The sequence below is a fragment of the Cynocephalus volans genome, chromosome 5, assembly GCF_027409185.1.
Source record: "Cynocephalus volans isolate mCynVol1 chromosome 5, mCynVol1.pri, whole genome shotgun sequence".
Lineage (NCBI taxonomy): Eukaryota > Metazoa > Chordata > Mammalia > Dermoptera > Cynocephalidae > Cynocephalus > Cynocephalus volans.
Genome location: NC_084464.1, coordinates 164,012,594 through 164,033,241, shown reverse-complemented (window position 1 = coordinate 164,033,241; position 20,648 = coordinate 164,012,594). Strand labels below are relative to the sequence as shown.

At 44.1% G+C, this 20,648-nt stretch overlaps 1 protein-coding gene across 1 annotated transcript; it reads right to left on the bottom strand.

Annotated features, from left to right (window-relative positions):
• Nucleotides 1-7,557: 7,557 nt before the first annotated feature.
• CCR6 (C-C motif chemokine receptor 6) lies at nt 7,558-17,562 on the bottom strand. The gene is made up of 2 exons (XM_063098460.1): nt 17,547-17,562; nt 7,558-8,666 (listed from the first exon to the last, which is right to left on the bottom strand). Exons 1-2 carry the CDS (start codon nt 17,560-17,562, stop codon nt 7,558-7,560), a joined length of 1,125 nt encoding a protein of 374 aa, XP_062954530.1.
• Between the last annotated feature and the right edge of the window lie 3,086 nt (nt 17,563-20,648).

Here is a 20,648-nt window from a genome sequence, read left to right as displayed (position 1 = left end):
TTAAAAGACAGGATCTACATGACACCTACAAAGAGCGTTCTGGGTTTGCTTCTCTGAGAAATGTTGCGTTCAAACCAGATGCAGACGATAGCAATGTCCCTTCATCTCACTTCCACATGCCGTTTTTTATTATTAACCATAGCTTCAGAACTCCACCACTCATCTCAGGATGCATGCCTTGGAGCAGTTCACCTGTGCCCGAGACTCATCTCGCCAAGGCAAACGTGGTGCAGGTGTTCTAGGTGGGACTGTTCGCAGAGAGAGGCGAGAACTAAGCGAGGATTATGAGCTAGATAAGCATTTCTGGGAACGAGGATACAGAGTTAAAAAGATGGTCCCTGAGCAAAGAACTCACACAGTAGGGGCCTGCCGTCACGCAGACAAAAAGAGCACGAAGTTTTCTGTAATTGCCACAGGTGGGTGTTGACAAAGTGTAAGGGGGTCAGAAGCACAGCCCAGGCCAAGCAGCCAGGGCGGCTCACAGAAAAGGTACTGGAGGCAGAGTTAGCACCCACTTCTGTGTCCCTGCACTAACTGCACAAATACAGTTGGGTGTGTAACCCCGTGGGGGCACTGGCCACGGGTGGTGAGACAGACACAGCCCTGCCCTGACGATGCTTCACTTCCAGGTGGGGACACAGACGAAAAGGTGAAATACCTAGAAAGAATGGGTGGACAGACAGATAAACATGTGAGCTGCTGGGAGGCCAAGAAGAGGGTGCGGTGTTAGAGGACAATCGTCAGAGACCCACTTGGGCAGAGTGGCCGGCGAGGGCCCCACTGACGGATGGCCCCCAAGTGACACTTTGTGGATGAGCACACGTGGTCCGTGCCCCAGCGTGAAAGAGGAGCCGTCCGGGAATGGGGGAGGCAGAGCCGTGGGGCGGCGGGGGTGTGTGGGGGGGGCACAGCAGGGGTCACGCGGTGTCGAGTCTGGCAGGAGCCCTGGGCATAGCCCCGACTCCGGGCGTACATGCTGGGGTCCTAGGCATGCAGGGGGTCCTGCAATCCAGCGATGGTGGGACGGCCCAGGGCCAAACAGCTGATGAGCCTCTCCATGGGGAGCGGATATCACCACCGTCAGGTCTGCAGATGACTCGTGACAGACAGTTCCACTGAGAAGGCTTTCCGGAAAGGAGAGGCGTCTGCAGAGCAGATCCGTGGGCCAGAGCAGTGCAGACGCTCAGCGAAGCCCGGCCCGCCCACCCCGCGAGCCCTGCGGTCCTGAGAATAGAAAACGCGGATCCTGACACACCAGCGTTTAGAGAGCTGGAAAAGTGAAGGTGCTTACATCACATTTCCTTACCCTTTTTCCTAAAAGAGAAGATTTTTTTAAATATGTATTCTGTACTCACCAGAAATTAATTTAAAAATTTTAAAACTATGATAAACTGGTAAGGAAATGTGATGTAAGCACCTTCACTTTTCCAGCTTCCTAAACTCCTAAATCATATGCAAATATATATATTTACTCTCATAGGTATGTATTCATACACACATATACACATGCTATGACTAAAACAAATGAACAGATAAGCAAATATGGTACCTTAAAACCAAAATATAGGCAGTCTCAAAGTAAACAAAAACATTTAAAGAGCCAATCTACTATCATATGAATGTTAAAGGCAATAAGGAAAAAATGAACTGCAGTAAGACTGCAGTCAGACTTTTTAAATTGATAATTATTCTAAAGATTTTGTAACTTTTTTTAGAAAATATAGTATAAGATTCTATTAATTTTATGAATTTGTTGTTTGAACTAAACTTTAAAATTTCCCCACTAAGACATACACATGCACTTTGCCCTTTGACATTCTGGAGAATTGTGCAGGCACAGGGGACAGTGTGTCCTGGGACCCCGGGCAGGCGGCTCCTGCCACGGGAGGGCAGCAGCGCCCTGTGTAAGCAGACACCGGGTGCACACGCCACAACCCGCCAAGCTGGGAGTTCTGGAAACACCTTACGATGCTCGTCCATGCATTTGTCACCCCTAGCATGAAAAGGCACGTTCACTCATCTTTTTACAGTCTAGATTCAGAAGTATGACCCCCAAATGTCACATTAAATCCAAGAAACCAATTCATCTTTCAAAATAAGGCAGAAAACAAAGCCCTCTTATTAAAATGTGAACACTAATTCTAAATGTACTGCTCTGGACATTTAGGCCAGCTGGTTCTGGACACCGTGGTGCCACGGATAGTGGACTAGGGGAGGAGCGGCCATGGCTGCAGGAGCACGTTGGGGCGCCCTGCAGGGGAGCGTCCTGGGGACCCCAGTCTCACAGCATGGTCACCCATGCCTCTGCCTGAGTGGCCTCTGGAGTCTTTGGATGCCCAGGGTGAAGCCGTGGCCTCTTCTCGTGCCCGCTCTTCTGAAACGCTTAACCTTGCCCTGCATCTGAAGTGAGGGGTACAGCTGTTCTTCCGCCCACTGGAGGTTGTTTCCTCAGTGTCTTCTCCCCTCCTTACACAGAAATGGAATTTCTGTGTGTCTGTTATTACTGCATGTATGTGGACACATGCCCCCAGCTGAGGACACGTCCCAGACAGTCTCTCACCTCACTGTAACCACATGACTAAGTTAAGGCCAATAGAGCCGGAGCAGAAGAGATGCTACAACTTTCAGGTCGTGCCCTTAAACAGAAGACGCAGCCTGCTTCCCCCTTTCCTGCTTTCTGTTGGTTGAATGGAAACGGGATGGATGGAGCCACAGCAGCCCCCTCGGACCATGAGGACAGACTGCATCGTCTGCAGGGACTCCAAATTTGAAAAATAAATAAACAAGGAATAGAAAAGATACAATTCTTGCCTTTAGCTCTTATATGGTGTTAATTCTAGATGTCAGCTTGGTTAGATGAAGGAATGCTGAGAAGCCTGGTAAAACTGTCTTTTCAGGTGTGTCCATGAGGGTGTTTCCAGCAGGGATTAGTATGAGAGTCTGAGTGGCCTGGGTGGGAAAGACCCACCCTCAGTGTGGGTGGGAACCATCCAACCTGCTGGGGGTCTAGAGAGAACAAAAGACAGAGGAAAGAGGTGAAGCTCCCTCTCTTGATCGCCTGGAGCTGGGACACACTCTTCTCTCCTGTCTGTGGACATCAAAGCTCGAGACTCTTCAGCTTTTGGGTTCCAGGACTTACACCAAGGACACCATCAGCTTCCCTGGTTCTGAGGCCTTAGGACTTGGACTGAGCCACTCAACCAGCATCCAGTTTATAGACGGCCGATCGTGGGACTTTTCTTCATAGCCACATGAGCTCATTCCCCTAATAAATCCCTCTCATATAATTATAACATATCCTATTGATTCTGTCTCTCTGGAGAACCCTGACCAATACATATGGCTTTACCTAATAAAGCATCAGGAAAATTATTATATTAGCAAGCACAATTCAAGAAAGCAGTTTGCAGACATACATACTAGATCATGAAATGTGAAATTAAATCACGGCAGATCACTCTACCTCTGCAAGCGTGCCCAGGTGAGGCTGGCCTTTATCTGCATCCTGCAGCCTCTTTGTTTTGTGAGATCCCTGAGCACAAAGATGGGAGCACGTCACATTCTCCACAGAGCAACCAGCAGGATGTAGAAAGCATCAGTCGCTCTCCTCCTGGGGCTGTGATGATTCGAACAGTCTGGTGGTGAATGTAAAACACCAACGTTCTTCACCTTGTCCTGAGGAGGAAGCAAGGTGCTCCGGGACCTGGATGAGACAACAGGGGCCCCCTGCACTCGTGAGCCATGAGAACCCTGCTCATATGAAGGGGTGGGCAAGGGGTCCCAGCCTCCACGGGCACCATCTCAACTGCCACAGCTGTGGTCACCATCCTGAGGTCCCTGAGAAGAGAGGGACGTCTGCATTGAGTATGGGAGCAGCCCAGGGTTGGGGAAGTTCCTACTGCAGGAGAACTGGAGGGGGAGGCGATGCAAGAACGAGGTGGGATGAGAAGGCAGGAGAAGCCCCCAGCTCGGGGTGGGGATCACAGACAGGAAGTTGACCACGAGAACCAGGGCATTAAGGACTTGCTCCGAGAGCGCTTCCCACGGTGGGTGGGCATTGGAGCCCAGATACTGCACAGGCTAAATAGATCAGTGTGGTCTCACCCTGTGTCATCTTTCTGTAGGGATATACATTTGAAAAGCCTGAAATGGGAGTGAATATTTGAAACATAATGTATTAGAAAGAAGGAAACTACGTAGAAATGAATTGTCAAGTATTTGAAATTAACTTTAATATGAAATATACTCTACCTTAGAAAACTAGTCATGTGGGCTGAACTGTCTGTCCCTCCCCGCAAACAATTCATGTTGAAGTCCTAACCCCCAGTACCTCAGAAAGTGAATATATTTGGAGATAGGCTCTTTAAAGAGGTGACAAAGTCCATGTGGCCTTTAGGGTGAGCCCTAATACAATTTGACTGGTGTCCTTCCAGGAAATTTGTGTTCTCAGAGGAAGTGGCTTTTGAGGACTCAGCAAGAAGGTGGCTGTTTGTAAGCCAAGGATAGAGGCCTCAGGAGAAACCAGCCCTGCCCACACCTTCATCTTGGACTTCCAGCCTCCAGAACTGGGAGGAATAAATTTCTGTTGTTTAAGCTGCTCAGTCTGTGGTATTCTATTGTGGCAGCCCTAGCAGACTAATACACTAGCACACCATAAGTATATACCAGGGTACTTCGAGAAGTTCATGGAAATATTTGTATTCTTTTAATTCTATTTTTCCATGAGCTTTTTGAAGTGCCCTCATATATTGTGTTTATTTAGGCCAGATTTTCTGTACCTATATCTCCAGAATGCCTGTAATTTGCACACATTATCAGAAATCTTTAAAGGATTTCAAAAAAATTTTTTTTCTGGCCTCATTTAAAAACTGGTCTATCTGTCCTCAAAAGCAAATTGGTATGCAGTTTACAAGGCAACACTGAAGTGCCTATTATCAAGGTATGCAATTTTCAAGATAATACTTAACTGCCTAAATTTTTACCTCTGCCAGGATTTACATATAGTAAAATCTCACTTATCCAGAAATAATTGATTGAGACCATCTTAACTGCTTTGTAACGGGAACCAAGAAAAATTGTTTTCTGGCCAGCACAAACAGAGATGATTAAATGAGAGTTCTTCAACAAGTTTGTATAAAAAAGAATTCAAAGATAATATGAATCTATGAACTTTTTGAAGTACCCTCCTATATAAATGCACACACATGTACATTACACATATGTAATAAATACATGCATGTGTATATGATTATTTGTTTTATTAATAAAATACTGGTAGGTCCTAACTCATTGACCCTACTACTACACAACTCTGACTATTGCAAATAGCTGATTTCTCAACCAGACATAGTAGAATAATGTTTGCAATGAGTGCCAAGGAGGGACTAAAGGTGGATAAAGGTAAGGTCCAGGAGGAGACAGCCAGAGCCTGACGGCAGAGAAGATGGGGGGAAATCAGTGAAAAGAAGACATGGGATTGTGGGAGAACAACCAGAGCTGTTTAGTGTAGGAGGAAACAACCCCACCTACCTCAGTGTCTCCTGAGGGTGTCAACACATCACAGCACCAAACACCTGTCAGTACCTGCCTGTTCTGGTGCCCAAGACAGCAAGAAAAATGATGCCATTTAACATGCTATATTTAAGGAGAAGTAAAGTACGTAGTATATTTTAGAAGCATTTTTATACATTATAGCTGAAATGGTTAAAGGGTTATCACTTTAAGAAGTCAGCTTCACTTATCTGAAAATGTAAATGACGTAGAACAGCCCATTTACCAGCTGTGCCAAGTCAGCAAGATGTGCCTGTGTCAGCTTCCACACAAGCCTTATCTCCATAGATCATATCAGCGCATTGATCGGACTGAAAGAAGCATCTGAGTAACGTCTCTTTGGCTTTGATTTCTGGGGTCAAACGCTAAAAGAGTTGAAGGTAAGGAAGCACCCTAAGTACCCCGCTCTCTGGGGGGTGGCTCCGCAGTCTGAACCTCAAAGCTGGAGACAGTTCCGACTCCACATGCAGAACACAGTTTTATTTTGCAAAGCTACAAAAACACTTTAAAATACAGACTTTGAATCTTAAGACATCATTTTGCGTTTTATAGAGAGACGTAATGAAAGCTTATGGGAATAATATAAAGTGTCAAATACATTTGTGAGGATTAAACATGTCAGTATTTTTGCCATTCGTGTCAGTACTCTTTTAATACACGTTTGTATCTGAGTTGATATTTTTCCACTTACGTTCTTCCGTTTACGTAGCCCTTTAAAAACTTGAGTTCTATACATTTCTAGGAAGTCGAAGATTGTCAAAATCTGATTCCATAACTAACCCGACTTTGGGTGACACCACTTTAAAATCAGTATCAGAAGCCAGATCACCCTAGCGGCACAGCAGCTGATTTGAAGCTTGTCATAAGCAGCGTCCTCAGCCACACGCTGTTCTTCAGCAACGCGATGGAATCGGAACAAAAGTTCTTCCTTTATGGTCTCAGTATAGTTTTCTTCTTCTTTTTTTAAAAAAGAATTCTATTTATTAAAAAAATAAAATAAAAACATCTAACATCTTCAACTGCACAGTAAACTCCAATTTCATTATGATTCATTCAAGAAATGTCTATTAAACCACTTTTGTGTGCTGAAAACCACCAGGCACCAGGAGCACAGCTACAAGCCACATCATGGCAGACCCCACATCATGGCAGACCCCGCATCATGGCAGACCCCGCATCGTGGCAGACCCCGCATCATGGCAGACCCTGTCTCCACTGAACTCCCAGCCTTACGGCCTCTTGAGGAGGGTTCCTCATTACAGAGAGCAGGTTCTCAGGAAATAAAAGCAAACACAATTTCCTGGTGGCCTGTTGCAACCTGAACCGCCTTATCCATAGTGACAATTGTCACCAATGCATATTCAGCCACTTTCCCACCTTCCCACACAGCTTTCCAGCTCGTGTACCCTAAGCTTGTCTTCCTACCACCTCTCACAGTCTCACGTGTGTTAAGTGTGTCAAAGGGAAATGAGATATAACACAGGCCAGTCAATTTTGCTACTTAGAATTATCAACAGTAAACATTTCCATAGATAAAATGTTAAAATGTTTGCCTATAAGGAGTTACATGAAGGCTTGTCTGTGTTTTTTCTGTTTTGGTTTCTATGTGTTATTATTTTGTGCTATCACCAGAAAAAAAACTGTGGTCTCTTTCATGAATATTTCTGAAAATTTTTACATTTGTAAACAATTCACTTTAATTCGGCATTTCCCAAAATCCATTTTGGGAACACCAGTTATGTAAGGTACTCCAGAGCCACAAACCTTTCTTTGTCAAGTACATGCGGGAAGTGTCCCCCAGCACCCCCGAGCAGAGATTTATACAGCTGTGAGCAACAGCGAGCTCCTGACCCTGCAGGAAAGACACCTGCTTACATTTGTTTAATTTCCCACGCCTACCTGGCCAAAGACTTTTTTTGTTTTGTTTTGTTTTGTTTGTTTTTTTGCCTAACACCTATCAGCATGTCTCGCGAGTGCTTTAGGGGTATCTGACTTCACACCCGCAGGTCACATAGTAAAGGATGACGCGTTGTCATTATCCACGGTCTCACTGGTCTGCCTGGAAATGAAGGCTTCTGAGTACATCTTGGAGCAGGATAAGCCCTGGGACTTGTGCTTTCTCCTCACACACCACAGGTCCTTCATGATCCTCAGAAAGTAGCTTCTGAACTTCTGACCGACGAATGCATACAGCACGGGGTTGAGGCAGCAGTGGAGAAAAGCCAGGACCTCTGTGATGTTCCTGGTGTAGCTGATCAGCTTCATGCTGTCGCAGGATCGGTCTATACTTCCCATGGTGGCAGCGGTCACAAGAAGGACCATGTTATGAGGAATCTGACAAGCCAAAAAAACGAGAACCACCGCTATAATCACACGGATGGCTTTGTGTCTTTTAGAATTCTGAGCTTGCACTAAGGTTTTGACAATGAACATGTAGCAAAAAATCATAAACACCAGTGGGATAAAGAAACCAAAGAGCAGCTCAAACACCAACATCAGCAGCTTCCACTTGATGGGCTCTGAGACGATGTCATACTTGGGCTCACAGACAGCAGTCTCCTCTATTTTGTATTTCTGATTGAAGGTCAAAGTCGAGGTGGAGATTATGATTGACACTACCCACACAACGAAACAGATTGTTTTACTGTGGGGCAGTGTTCTGGATCGCAGCCGGAAGGACTTGGTGGCCTGCACGATGGCGATGTACCGGTCCATGCTGATACAGCTCAGGAGCAGCATCCCGCAGTTGAAGTTCACAGCGTAGATGCCTTTAATCAGCTTGCACGTGGCGTTGCTGAAAATCCACACCCCGGTGGCGTGGTTCACTGCCCAGAATGGGAGAGTGAGCACAAAGAGTATGTCTGCAATGGCCATGTTCAAGAGATAGATGTCTGTCATGGACTTGGCTTTCTTATAGAAAGCAAAGGTGATCACCACCAGACTGTTGCCCAGGAGGCCGAAGACACATATCAAGGAGTAAGCAATCGGCACAAACAGCCTGGAGAAGCTCCTCACCTCCTGCAAGGAGCATGGTGCGGTGTCACCATCGGAGTAAAACGAAGTGCTAGTTGACCCAAAATAATCTCCACTTGAATAGAAAATGTCACTAGAATTCACTGGTTCCTGGAAGACAAAGGAAGATAAAGTTAGCTGTAGTGTGATATTCAAGTAGCCACAATTAACCAAACTTACAGTCTCTGCTGAAAATAAAATTGGTTCTCACCTCACTCATCGTGGTATCTGATCTGTGCAGAAAACACAGGCCTGGTGTAGAAACAGAAATGGGTGGTTCAACACCTCTGGCTCCACAGCAGAGATGACAGGAGAGTGGGAGTGAGTCTAAGGAGAAAAGGAAGCAAAATACATGACGGTTGACACAGGTTCCTGGAAAGCTGGAGAGCTGAACCCGTAGCATGGCATCCCACATGAGCGCAAAGCACACCTCGGGCTATTTTATATAAATATATTCATCTAAAGCGGGCATCAGTAACGCCTTTCTGTTAAGGGCCATATAGTAGATGTTTTACTCTCTGCAGGCCATATGGTCTCTGTCACAACTACATAAATCTGCCTTTGTAGCTTGAAAGCAGCCATAGACAATTATGTAAATAAATCGGCCTGACCAGACTTGGTTGGCCAAAGTCTGTAATTTTCCTGTCCCTGATCTATAGTTTAAAGATGTTGATATCAGCAAAACCGCAGGTTTTGATCTGAACAAAAATATTCATGCAAAATTTAATTACATTTGACAAAATTCTACTGAGCAAAATTTATAGTCCTGGACTTCAAATAGTTTACAATACAGTTCAGTGATTTTCACCTATGTGGGCATGTGAGACTCTCAGGTAGAATTTCTTAAGGTTTGAATGTGAGGGCCATTTGCAAGCTATACTGAATAAGACTCCCTGCTTGGAAAGGCAGGAGGCAGGTATGCATATGTCTAACAGCCACAGACCTTCCCAGTGGACACTCCAGTTCACAAGCACTAATCTGCTGGGACAGGTGCATCACGATTGTCAGAAATCCAAGTGCAGGAAAGAAAGGGTAAGGCTGGCATGATTAGCATAGGCTTAGTTGAGGAAACCTGACTTGTGTCCCTGGACAACGGTAAGCTATGAGCAAATGCATGACAGAGAGGGGCAACCTCCCACCGGTGACCGGCACTGCTCAGGCTGGGAAGGAAGCTAGAGCCATGAGCTTGTGACCCGTCCAGCTAAATCAACTGGATCCATTACCAAGCACCGTTCACAGAGCACGGGACACGCTGCAGCATCAGCAGGGCCAAGGCAGGGGCTGGGCTCAGGAGACGGCCCAGGAGGATGTGCAGGGCGGAGCTGGAGCCTTTGACAAGGGACTTAGAAATCCACCATTTGAAACAAACTCAGACAGGAAGAAAGAAGAATTCTTTGCTGTTCTCAGACTCCCTCTTCTTCTTTTCTTCTTTTTTTTTTTTTTTGGCATCACTTATCATCCTGCTTTATTTGCTCCCCCTACTGCCCCCCAATAAAATCCACAGCCTGCATTAGACGTGCTCTGGGCATAACAAAAGCTTGTAAGGAAGTCTCAAAGGATTCATCTGATTCCAAGAATATGACTACATTCCAGAACAAAGCCCAAAATTGTTTAAAGAAATGCAACAAAACCCAGCCCTCAATAAAGTAAAATTCATGGTACCAGGCAACCAAACAAAAATTTCCAAACATTTAAAGAAACAAAAAACGTGACCTATCATCTACATGAGGAAACAAAAAAATGATAGGGATGGTAGAATTAGCAGAGAAAGATGTCTGAACAGCTTCTGTAAATACACTCCGTATATCTAAAAAGGTGGAGGAAAGGGTGAGCACAATGAAGACAGTAAGGAAAGCTGTAAAAAGACCCAAATAAAGCTTCTGTAGATGAATTATACAGTATGTGACGTGAAAGGCCATGACTGGGACTAACAGTGGGTTAGCACTGTCCATATACCTGAACCAATTGTAATTCTGTACCCTAGCAGCAAAATCTGAAGGTTGAAACTATACATATGCACACACACATATATACATATATACCGTAGCATCAAAAACATGAAGTGAAATACTTTATGGATACATCTAACAAAATTTATACAAGATTTATATGCTGAAATCTACAAAACATTGTTGAGAGAAGCTAAATTAAGACGTAAATTAATGAAGAGATACATCATGTTCAGGATTAAAAGATTCAATATTAAGATGTCAGTTCTCCCCAAATTGATCTACAGATACAATATGATCTAAATTAAAATTATGGCAGAGTTTTTGTAGAAACTGACAAGCTGATTCTAAAATCTATATACAAATTCAAGGGACTTGGACTAGGCAAAACAATTTTGAAAAAGAGAGAAAAATTGGAGGACTCACACTACTTGATTTCAAGACTTCCAATGAAGCTACAATAATCATGACGTGTTACTGGTGAAAGGACAGATACATGAATCAATGGAACAGAGCATAGAGTCCAGAAATAGACCCACATATAAACGGTCAACTGATTTTTCACTAAGGTGCCAAAGTAACTTTGGGGTAAAGAACAGTCTTTTAAATAAAAGAACAACTGGATATTCATGTACAAAAATTTGATCCTTACTCCTGACCTCACACCATATGCAAAAATTAACTCAAATGGATTACAGATCTAAGTGTGAGAGCTAAAACATAAGACATCTAGAAGAAAACAGGAGAAAATCTTTGTGACATTGGGAATGAAAGAAATTTCTTATTTAAATTGCAAAAAGCATATACTTGGTTAGAATTAAAAACTTTTCTTTGAAAGATACTTAAGAAAATGAAAAAAAAAAACAACCACTGAATGAGAAAACAATATCTGTAAAGTTATATCTGAAAATAGGCTTTATCCAGAATACACAAATAATTTTTGCAAGTCAACGTCCAAAAAACCAACAACTCACTAAAAACAGGCAAAAACATTGAACAGACAATTCACCAAAGAAAATACATGGATGACAAATACACACACAAAAAATATGCTCAACATCATTAATCATTAGGGAAATGCAAATTAAAACTGCAGTGAGGTGCCATGTCACATCCACTAGACTGGCTAAAATTTGGAAGGTAGACAAGAAATGTGGGTGAAGACTGGAGCAACTGGCGCTCCCAGGCTTTGGTGGGGGACGCACTATCGTACAGCCACTCAGAAGACAGCACGGTGGTTTCTTGTAGTGTTAAATATGTGCTTGACATATGGACCAGCAACTGGCCTCTGAGTTTTCACTCAAGAAAAATAAAAACATTTATACTTGAATGTTCACAGCAGGCTTATTCATAACAGCCCCAAACTGGAAAGAACCCAAACGCCCATCAGCTGGTGAGCAGATAAGTGAGTTGCAGTGTATTTGTATAATAGAGCACCACTCAATGACAAAGAGCAGCAAATTGACAACACGTGCTCCAGCACCAGTGAGCCTCAAAGACATTCTGCTAGGTAAAAAATTCAGACACAAAAGATTATGTCTGCATTATTCCACTCATGAAATTTCTAGAAAAGGCAAAACAATAGTGGCAGAAATCAGATCAGTGATTGTCATGGGTTGGGGATGATTGACTGGAAGGGGACACCAGGGGCCTTTCTATGGGGACAGAAATGCTCTGTTCCACACTATGATGGGGCCTATGAGTGCAGACATTTGTCAAAACCTATTGAATTGTATGCTTCAAGTTGGTGACACTTATTGTATGTAAATGATACCTCGATAAAGCTAAAATTAAAATTACTGCATACCCTTCCTTGCAAATGTGCTGGTACAGACAATCGGTGCTAGAAAGGAGCCCCACTGAGTGCTGAGGGCTTATAGAAAGTTCACGGCACAAGTAGAACTTGAAATGGGGCAAGTAGGATTTGAGATGGCCCTGCAGGATGGAAAACATGCAGGCCGTGGGAAGGAGTGGGAGTGCAGGTGGACGGGAGGGCACGAAAGCAGGGTGCGGGGCTCCTGCAGAGAACAGAGCAGAAGGGGGTCTGCGTGTTTGCTGAGAGTTCAGACCAATGCCGGGGAGTCAGAGGGTGGGGTGGGATGGGACAGAGTGATGTTCGTAACACATGGAGGTTGCACTGATGAGGACGGGACGGCCGGCAATGCCTAGTGTGGTCAGCGCCCAGCTGGACCCCGTGTAAGGAAAGCATTTTTTAACTGCACTATGATCTATAATATTTTCTGAATTCAAATTTAATTCAGTTCAACAGTTGTTTACAGAATGTCTACCAAGGATAGGCACTGAGGTACAGAAATGAGTCAAATGTAAGCTCTCGCTTCAAGAAGCTGTGGGTAAACAGGCAGTTATAAAACTGTGTAACACTAGCAGTGATAGTGATATGCACTCAAAGCAGTGAGTAGGTCTCGGTGAAGGGCAGGTCGCAGTCAGGAAAAGCTTTGTGCTGGATCCAGGTCAGCAGGAAGAGGTGGCTGGGAGTGAACTGGAGATTCTGGCCACGTTGGGAGGGAATTCTGAGCAGAGATGTAAGTTTGGCCTAAAGTATGTCCTACTCATGAGACAGTATTTTACTATCCTTTAATTTACTTTTATTTCTATTCGAATAACAGAATAAGTCACAATAAACCAAAATTTGTAAATTTCATATCTTAGTGTTATGTACCTGTTGGATATAAACAAAGCATAATTCTGGATAATGATGAGGTTAATGCTACTGTGGTTAAGAATCAGGGTTCTCAATAAAAAGATTACTGTCAGTTTACTTGTGTGCCCGTCACTCAGAGTGACTGCAAATGATTCAACCTGCCCAAACCACCGCTTTGACCACAAGGAAACATGTGAATTGTTTTAAGGAAATTGCAGTGGTGACAGATTGGGATCTGTGTCCCCACAGTATGTAAAAAATCCTGTACAGTTCGCTCCGTTACTCAAATCTTGAACAGCAATTATCAGCTTCCTGGAGAAACAAGCTGTGTTTTCTGTTATGAAAATTTCAATGGCAAAGACATTAAGAAGTTTTAAAACAGATATTTTTGTACCTTCTTTAGCAAACTGAGAGCAAAATACACTGCTGTCCACCACGTAGATGAGAGACGTAGGGAAATGAGTTAACTCTTTTGTCCATTTCTTGGTGAACCGAAAAATCAATAACAGAAAAGCCACCTGTCCCGTCCTGAAGCCCCCGCTTCGCTTCTTGCTTGGACCTTCATCACCTTCGTTCTTGCCAGATCTTATTTGGATGTCATGAAATCACATGTACAACACATTTCACTGAGCTGATTCTTAAAATGTGATTTTGTTTATCTTTGGATTTTAAATGTGTCCTAAGTCAGTGTTTCTCACACAAATGGGTATAGAAATACTTCTTCAAAACTAATCTGTTTTAGGAAATTCTGTAGAACACTCTGTTCCAAACTGTCCTTTGGAGAAAGAGCCTCAGGGGCTCTAGGGAGGAATCATATGATGATATGTTTTAGAAGTATTGTTGTGTTCAATTTGGTTGTGCAATTAAGAGCCTCCTTTTCCAGGACGCGGCTGCCTTGAGTAGAGTGTTGATGGTGCTGTCTCAGTAGCTCACTGTCACCACCCGCCTGGACGCCAGCCTCTCACAGGACTTCCTACCCCTTCCAGGCTGCTAGGGTATCACGTAGGGCACAATATAGTATTGCACTAAATGAGACCCTCGTAACCTAAATGTCCCTGAGTGTCTCATTTACCACGAAGGTACGTCTCATTGACTAAGGTTTTTTTCTTACACATTCTAAAAACTAGAGAAATTTTAGAGAAACTAGAATTTCTCAACTCCTATCTTGCTTCTCTGTACACCTTTTAAACAATCATTTCAAAAATATTCAGAGATTGTTGAAGTCAGGTTGCCCAATTCCAATGAATGGTGCCTGTGGAGTCTGGGAGAACAGAGCTGGTATAAGAAATTTCAAAACTCATTTGCAGAGAGAGAGAAGGCAAATGCTTCCAACTGAGGCAGAACGGTTGGTGTCAATTCCAGGCAGGGTGCTGGGGTGTCTTAGGAACGAATACCGGACAGCCTGGGATGGAAGTGCTGGCCTCCAGAGTCAGCGGGCTTGCTGACAAGCAGTCTTGGCAGACTCATCTCCAAGCCGTGGTTACCATGGTCACTAGGCTGCCAATCAGGAAGGTGCTGTACACATGGCAAATCTATGATTAAATCTGAAACTCGTAAATAATCAAGAAGAGGAGCTATGTTCTAGGTGCAAGTTCAGTTAGATGATTTGCTAGTTGTTTGGAGGATGCCCACATGGTACCACTTCACTGGAACACCCTTACTGACATCACAATGATCTCAGTCTTCAGCAGCCCTTGTTTCTATCAATGATAGGTCCAAAAAGAGTTCATCAGGACTGAAGATGTCCAGAAGACTAAAACGATAATTAATATATTGGATGACAATCAATGTATGAAAACCCTGGACAGAATCAAACAATGGGTCAAATCTAATATGGTAAAATTCAATAGGAAAAATAGATGATGCTGCACTTGGATGTAAACAGTGCACAGGTACAAAATGGAAGTCCAGCAGTTGCAGACATTTTAAGAGTTTCATTTGACAGTAAGTTTCACTAAGAGACTGGTGAATTGGTACTGTGCTGGCCATCATCCATCCAACTAGAAAGCCATTTAACTCTGGTTTCATCTAGCTATTTGCCTGCCTTGATCAGTTATGACTTTCGGACTTAATAACAGATACGCAACACGGATGCCCTTGGCATAGGGACAGTGCTTGTAGTTGGGAGAATCATGGCCCCAAAGATGCCCATGCCCTAATTGCCAGAGCCTGTGAATATGTCACCTCACAGGGCAAAGGGGACTGTGCAGATGTCATTAAGCTAAGGATGTTGAGATGGTGAGATTATCCTGCTCATCCAGGTGACCCAATGTCACCACAAGTGTCCTCAGAAGTGGAGAATCTTTCCCACTTGAGACAGAAGAAGTTCAAAGCATGAGAAGGACTCAATCTGTTGTTGCTGGAGTTGGAGACAGAAGAGGGTGCGACAGGCCAAGCAGCAGGGGTTGCCTCGAGAATCTAAGAGGCCCTCAGCCGACAGCATCATGAAAATAGGAATCTCAGTCCCACAGCCACAAACAGCCGAGTTCTGCCCACAAGCCTTGTGCAAGGAAACGGATCCTCCTTTAGAAACCCCAGAAAGGAATGCAAATCTGCTAACACCTTGATCTTTAGCTGGCGAGACCTGCATCAGACTCCTGACCTACAGAACTGTAAGATGACACATTTGTGTTGTTTAAGCTGCTAATTTGTGGTAGCTTATTATGGCAGCAATAGGAAACTCACACAGTGCTCAGTAAATGTAGCCTGTTGAAATTAATTTATGTTTACTTTTAGGCTACGTTATTAAAGCTACAAGGTTCCAAATGAGGTTAGTGATAGTTCCAGCAACTCTGTGCTGTTCAGATTTAATAGTAATTTTGAGTTGAGTTATGGAAGAAATGACCACTGGAGTCTGTGAAGCAAAGTGGCCGTGATGATGAGAAGCAGCACCAGAGACGGAGCCTGGAAAAAACGAAGGCTCAGGTGGAAACGAGGTCATCCGCTACCTGCAAGATTGTTATGGTGAAGAGAGTCTAGGCTCAGCCCCAACCCCCAAAGGGTGAGAGTATGCCCAACGAGTGGGGATTATATAAACAGAATTCAGCCTAACACAAGGAGGAATATTTGAACAGCTTAACAATGGTGGCGTGGGCTACCTCATGGTTAGCTCTCTGCCCAGCATGGGGGGGTGAATCCTTGTTGAATATGAGGTGGATATGAGGTGGATCAGGGCTCCCGAATCAGAATTGCTGGAGATGGGGCTCTTTGGCAAGGAGAGGGTTAACAGTAGGCTACAATTCTCCCCTTCTGGGCTGAGGACACCAAGAATGGTTGACCAGCCCAGACCTCCTTGTAAACATGCTAATAGTATTTACTGGTGGAAAGAAACCTAGGATTCTCTGTCTAAAACATGCTTTTAGGCAGAATATACCCGAGTGCCTAAACAGCTCCTTGTCTCTAACATGGATTCTGTGGTTCACTGGTGCATGGCCCGTGGGAGGATGCGAGGTGGGCACACAGGCACCCCCACCTATGTGATGAGGGGGTAGGAAGTGGGGAGACCTGGAGAACAATGTTTTCACATACTCTGTCCACAATGCTTTATATTAATTGGCAACCAAAACGCATTTTAATAAGCTGCATCTGAAGGTATGGGGCCCCTCCGAGAAAGGGATGTATCTCTGTGCCTAGTGTTTGCCTGTGTCTTTTGAATCATTAGTGAAGTCTGATGTTAGGTAAGAGATATAGATCCTGTGGATGTTAGGTAAGAGATATAGATCCCCAACCTAGTGGGGCCCAGAAAGCAATACCCAAAGTGAAGGCCTCAGAAGCAGCCTCAAAATCAGAGATTTCCTCTGGTCTGCTCCTTCCCCCCGTCCCTCAGCCTCATTCTCCCCTGAGACAAGCCATAGAAACTAGAATCCCTTCCCCAAGGCGGGTCACAGATATGCTCTCATCTCCCCCCTGCCTCTCTGTAAAGACATTCTCTGACCTACCTTGTCTGATTGTAGGTCGTAACACCCCCCTTGCAGAAAGGGTCCTGCCCCACACCCTGGAGGAAGGAATGCTGCACAGAGAGGCCAGAAGAGTCTGAGCAGACAGCCCTGCTGGGTCCCCCTCAGTCTGTGCACATCAGATCACGCCTTTCTTGTCCCATCACATTTCTGCACGGCTGTGCCTGCCTCATAGAACCCAAGCCTCAAAATGGACAGTTTTCCCTATATCTTTGGGTCTTCATTCTGAAGGCTCCCAGGTCATGTGAAACTATGATGTGATAAAACTCATTGTGCCTTTTCTCCACAGTGACCTGTGTTTTAGCAGGTGATTTTTCAGAGAAACTTTGGGGGCTGAAGGGATGTCTTCCCTTGGCCCCTGCACACCCTTCGTGTGAAGACGACCTCTGTATTATCCTAATGCCTCTGTGTTTGGACTGCTGCTTCCAGTCATCAGCTGACTAGATGGTTAGAACAGACCCGCATCTACAAGTGAGTTCCCAGAGGTGCCCTGGGTAGGAAGAAGTGGGTGGGGGGGGGATCGCTCTGTGGTTACCTAAGTCTGGGAAGTGCTACAAATGACATGCTTCTCTTGGATATTTATATCAGAGCTTATTTGTCAATGGTTCTCCAGAGCCTTGTGGGGAAAACCCATTATTTCCCAAAGCTACTCCCCCACAGAACGTTTGGAGTCAGTGTTCTTTGGACAATACTTGGAAAATGCTCACAGGGGACATGCTCACTCATCCGTTCACCCACTGACAGGTGTGAGCGGCTCCTATGAGCCTTCTCAGAGGCGTCCCCTCCAGTGCTGAGCCAACGAGTGAGGGAAGGGTGTCACCACGGCAGACAGATGATTGACCTTCAGGTGGCCTGCCAGCCCCACACCAGCCTCCAGCCTGCAGTGTGTGCAGTCAGTGGGAAACCGCATGAAACAGACAGTGCAGGCCCCACACTGGCCCGGCTGCTTCTCCTTCACTGTGGACACACTTCAGACCTAGAAGCAGCTTTTACTAAAAGACATGTCTTTGAATGGCTCTTCTTCCTGTTTTAGAGGCACATAATGATAAGCTAAGCCTTCATCAACTTTTGCATTTAAGGTTGGAAATCGTATAAATATACCACCCTCTTCAGTGACATGTGGAGTGCTAAGACCCCACCAAGATTAAACTCTTTCACATGGTAAGTGATAACTTAGCATCTACCTTTCAATTTTAACATTTCAAAGATTTTATTACCAGACATGAAAAGAAAGTGTTACTTAAGAAAAACTTGATTCTAGAGTAACATTTTAAACATAGTATTTAAAATGTTAACTTAAATTTTCATAACAATAATGTGGCTTTCTAGTGTCATTTTTATTAGGTACAATACCCAAAAGAAAGTATCTCAGAAAGTAGTAGCTAATTGATTAGTTCATTCAAAAGTAAAAAGAACAACTAATAGTTTCTGCTAAAAAGCAGAACCAGCCCCAGGAGCCAGGAGAAAGGGGGAGGGGCAGCCACGGTGCGGGATTTTTAAAATGCCCACCGGTGGCTCCCCCAGCGCAGCCACACGCATCTCCACCACAGGCCTCCCACACTGCCTCCTCTTCAGGGAAAACCATTTCTTTGGACTTTGAGGACGTCAGGAATATTCTAGCCACAAGCAAATGATCCTGGGACAAGTGGGTAACAACTTAAGTCCTCAGCACCATAGCTGGTATCAGCTAACGGAGGATAAACTCTCAGGAGACCAATTGCTGGTTGGCTCTGTGTTGGGACCAGGAGCAGGTGGTAGCAGACAAGGGGGCAGCAAACAGGTCAGGACTGCAGGAGAGGAGAGGAAGTCACAAAGAGGCTGGAGGGACTGAGCAACAGACCAACTTCAAGTGCTCACCCACGTGCCCAAGGGGAGACTCCACGCAAGACTAGTAACCAAACTATTATCATTCGGGAAGACTGTTATAATCTTCATTCAAAAACATTTAATAACTAGTTTAACAGTTTGTTTAAATTAAGTCAGATAATTTTAAATTTATGCTTACTTCCATAAATAGGGATGGCCCTGCAAGACAAGCAGCAAGAACTAAATAAGAGTGTGTGTATATTCGTGCACACATGTGTGTATATTGCACGTGAGCATATGAGTGTGCGTGTGTGTAGATGTGTATGTATGTGTGTGCGTGCATGTGTGTGTACATGTGTATATAGGTGTATATGTATGCACACATATGTGCACGTGTGCATAGCTGCATATGTGCATGTGCATGTGTGTGTGTGTGTGCACTTATCCTGTAAATTAAGTTCTAGTCTCATGCTGGCATTAGGATCACTGCTTTGCATCTGCAGCTCTCAGCCTCACTGAGACCATACCCATGGTATAGAAGGGAGACGGCAGCTCGTCTAAGACTGTGCATCATGCCGACGCTTCCACTCATGTCTGTTACTCACTGTTCTAACTCACTCTGTCTCCAGCAGGTCTTACTGAAGTGCTGTAAAATTCCCACTAGATCTTAAATAATATATTTATCTTAAAACTTAGTGTTGACATCAGAATTTCACATACTACAGTGGTATTCAATAAATGTGTGTTCTCTAAATTCATTTGAATCATAGGGACACTGCTTTTTATACTTTAGATAAGCATCAGAGGAGCTGAAACTCTTGGCTGGCTTTCTTCTGCTTTTGAATAAGGGTGGTTAAGAAGGAAGCCTGAAGGTTTTTTCCAGTGATTTGTTTATTGGTTTGGTTTTTTGGTTCCTTTTGCTTCTTTGGAAGCTTAATTTTATGTTTTCTTTCTTTTTTTTTTTTTCCAGAAATTATATCTTTAACCATTTTAAGAATAGCTTAAATTCAGGCCTTGCACTTTCCTCTTTCTTTACAGTGCTGGTCTCTCCAGTATCTACTTTCTGCTGCTACTTGGACTGTGAAGGTAATGTCCAGCAGACTCTTTTTAATGTCATTATGTATTCTTTTGTGGTTATAAGATACTGACTTTGTACTTCTCATGCATTTGTAGCCATCAGCAGAACTCTGCCTGTATTATACTGAGTTTCATGAATTTCTCCTCAGTAACTCCCCTCCCAAGCTCCTTCCCCTCAATCGCAGGCTCCCCGAGACTCCCATCCACTATCTCACATTGCGTCAATCACTCACTGCCTCCAAAACATTTCTTAGCTTACTTTTTAGTTTTTTTTTTTTTTTTTCATTTTTCAAAATCTTTTGTGTAGTTGGTGAAATGAAGAATCACATTTCTCTCCAGGTTGTGCCCTGCAGATATTTCTTGCATAAAGAAGTGCCCAAGCCATCACCTGGGCTCTAGCGCTAGGCGATTAGAATAAAATCATTACTGTACACTTAGAGGGAAAGTGGCCGTCTTGAAAATACAGTCTTCTTACTAAAACCATAAGGGCAATGCATTTAGGAAAGTAAGAATATTTTATTAAGCGTAAACGCAGGCAATATGCCTGCATTCTGGAATATTTACCAGTAAAAATCAGTTCCACGTCTAACATTCCTATCTCAGACTAGGGTATCAAAGAAGTTCAGAAGCCTCTGA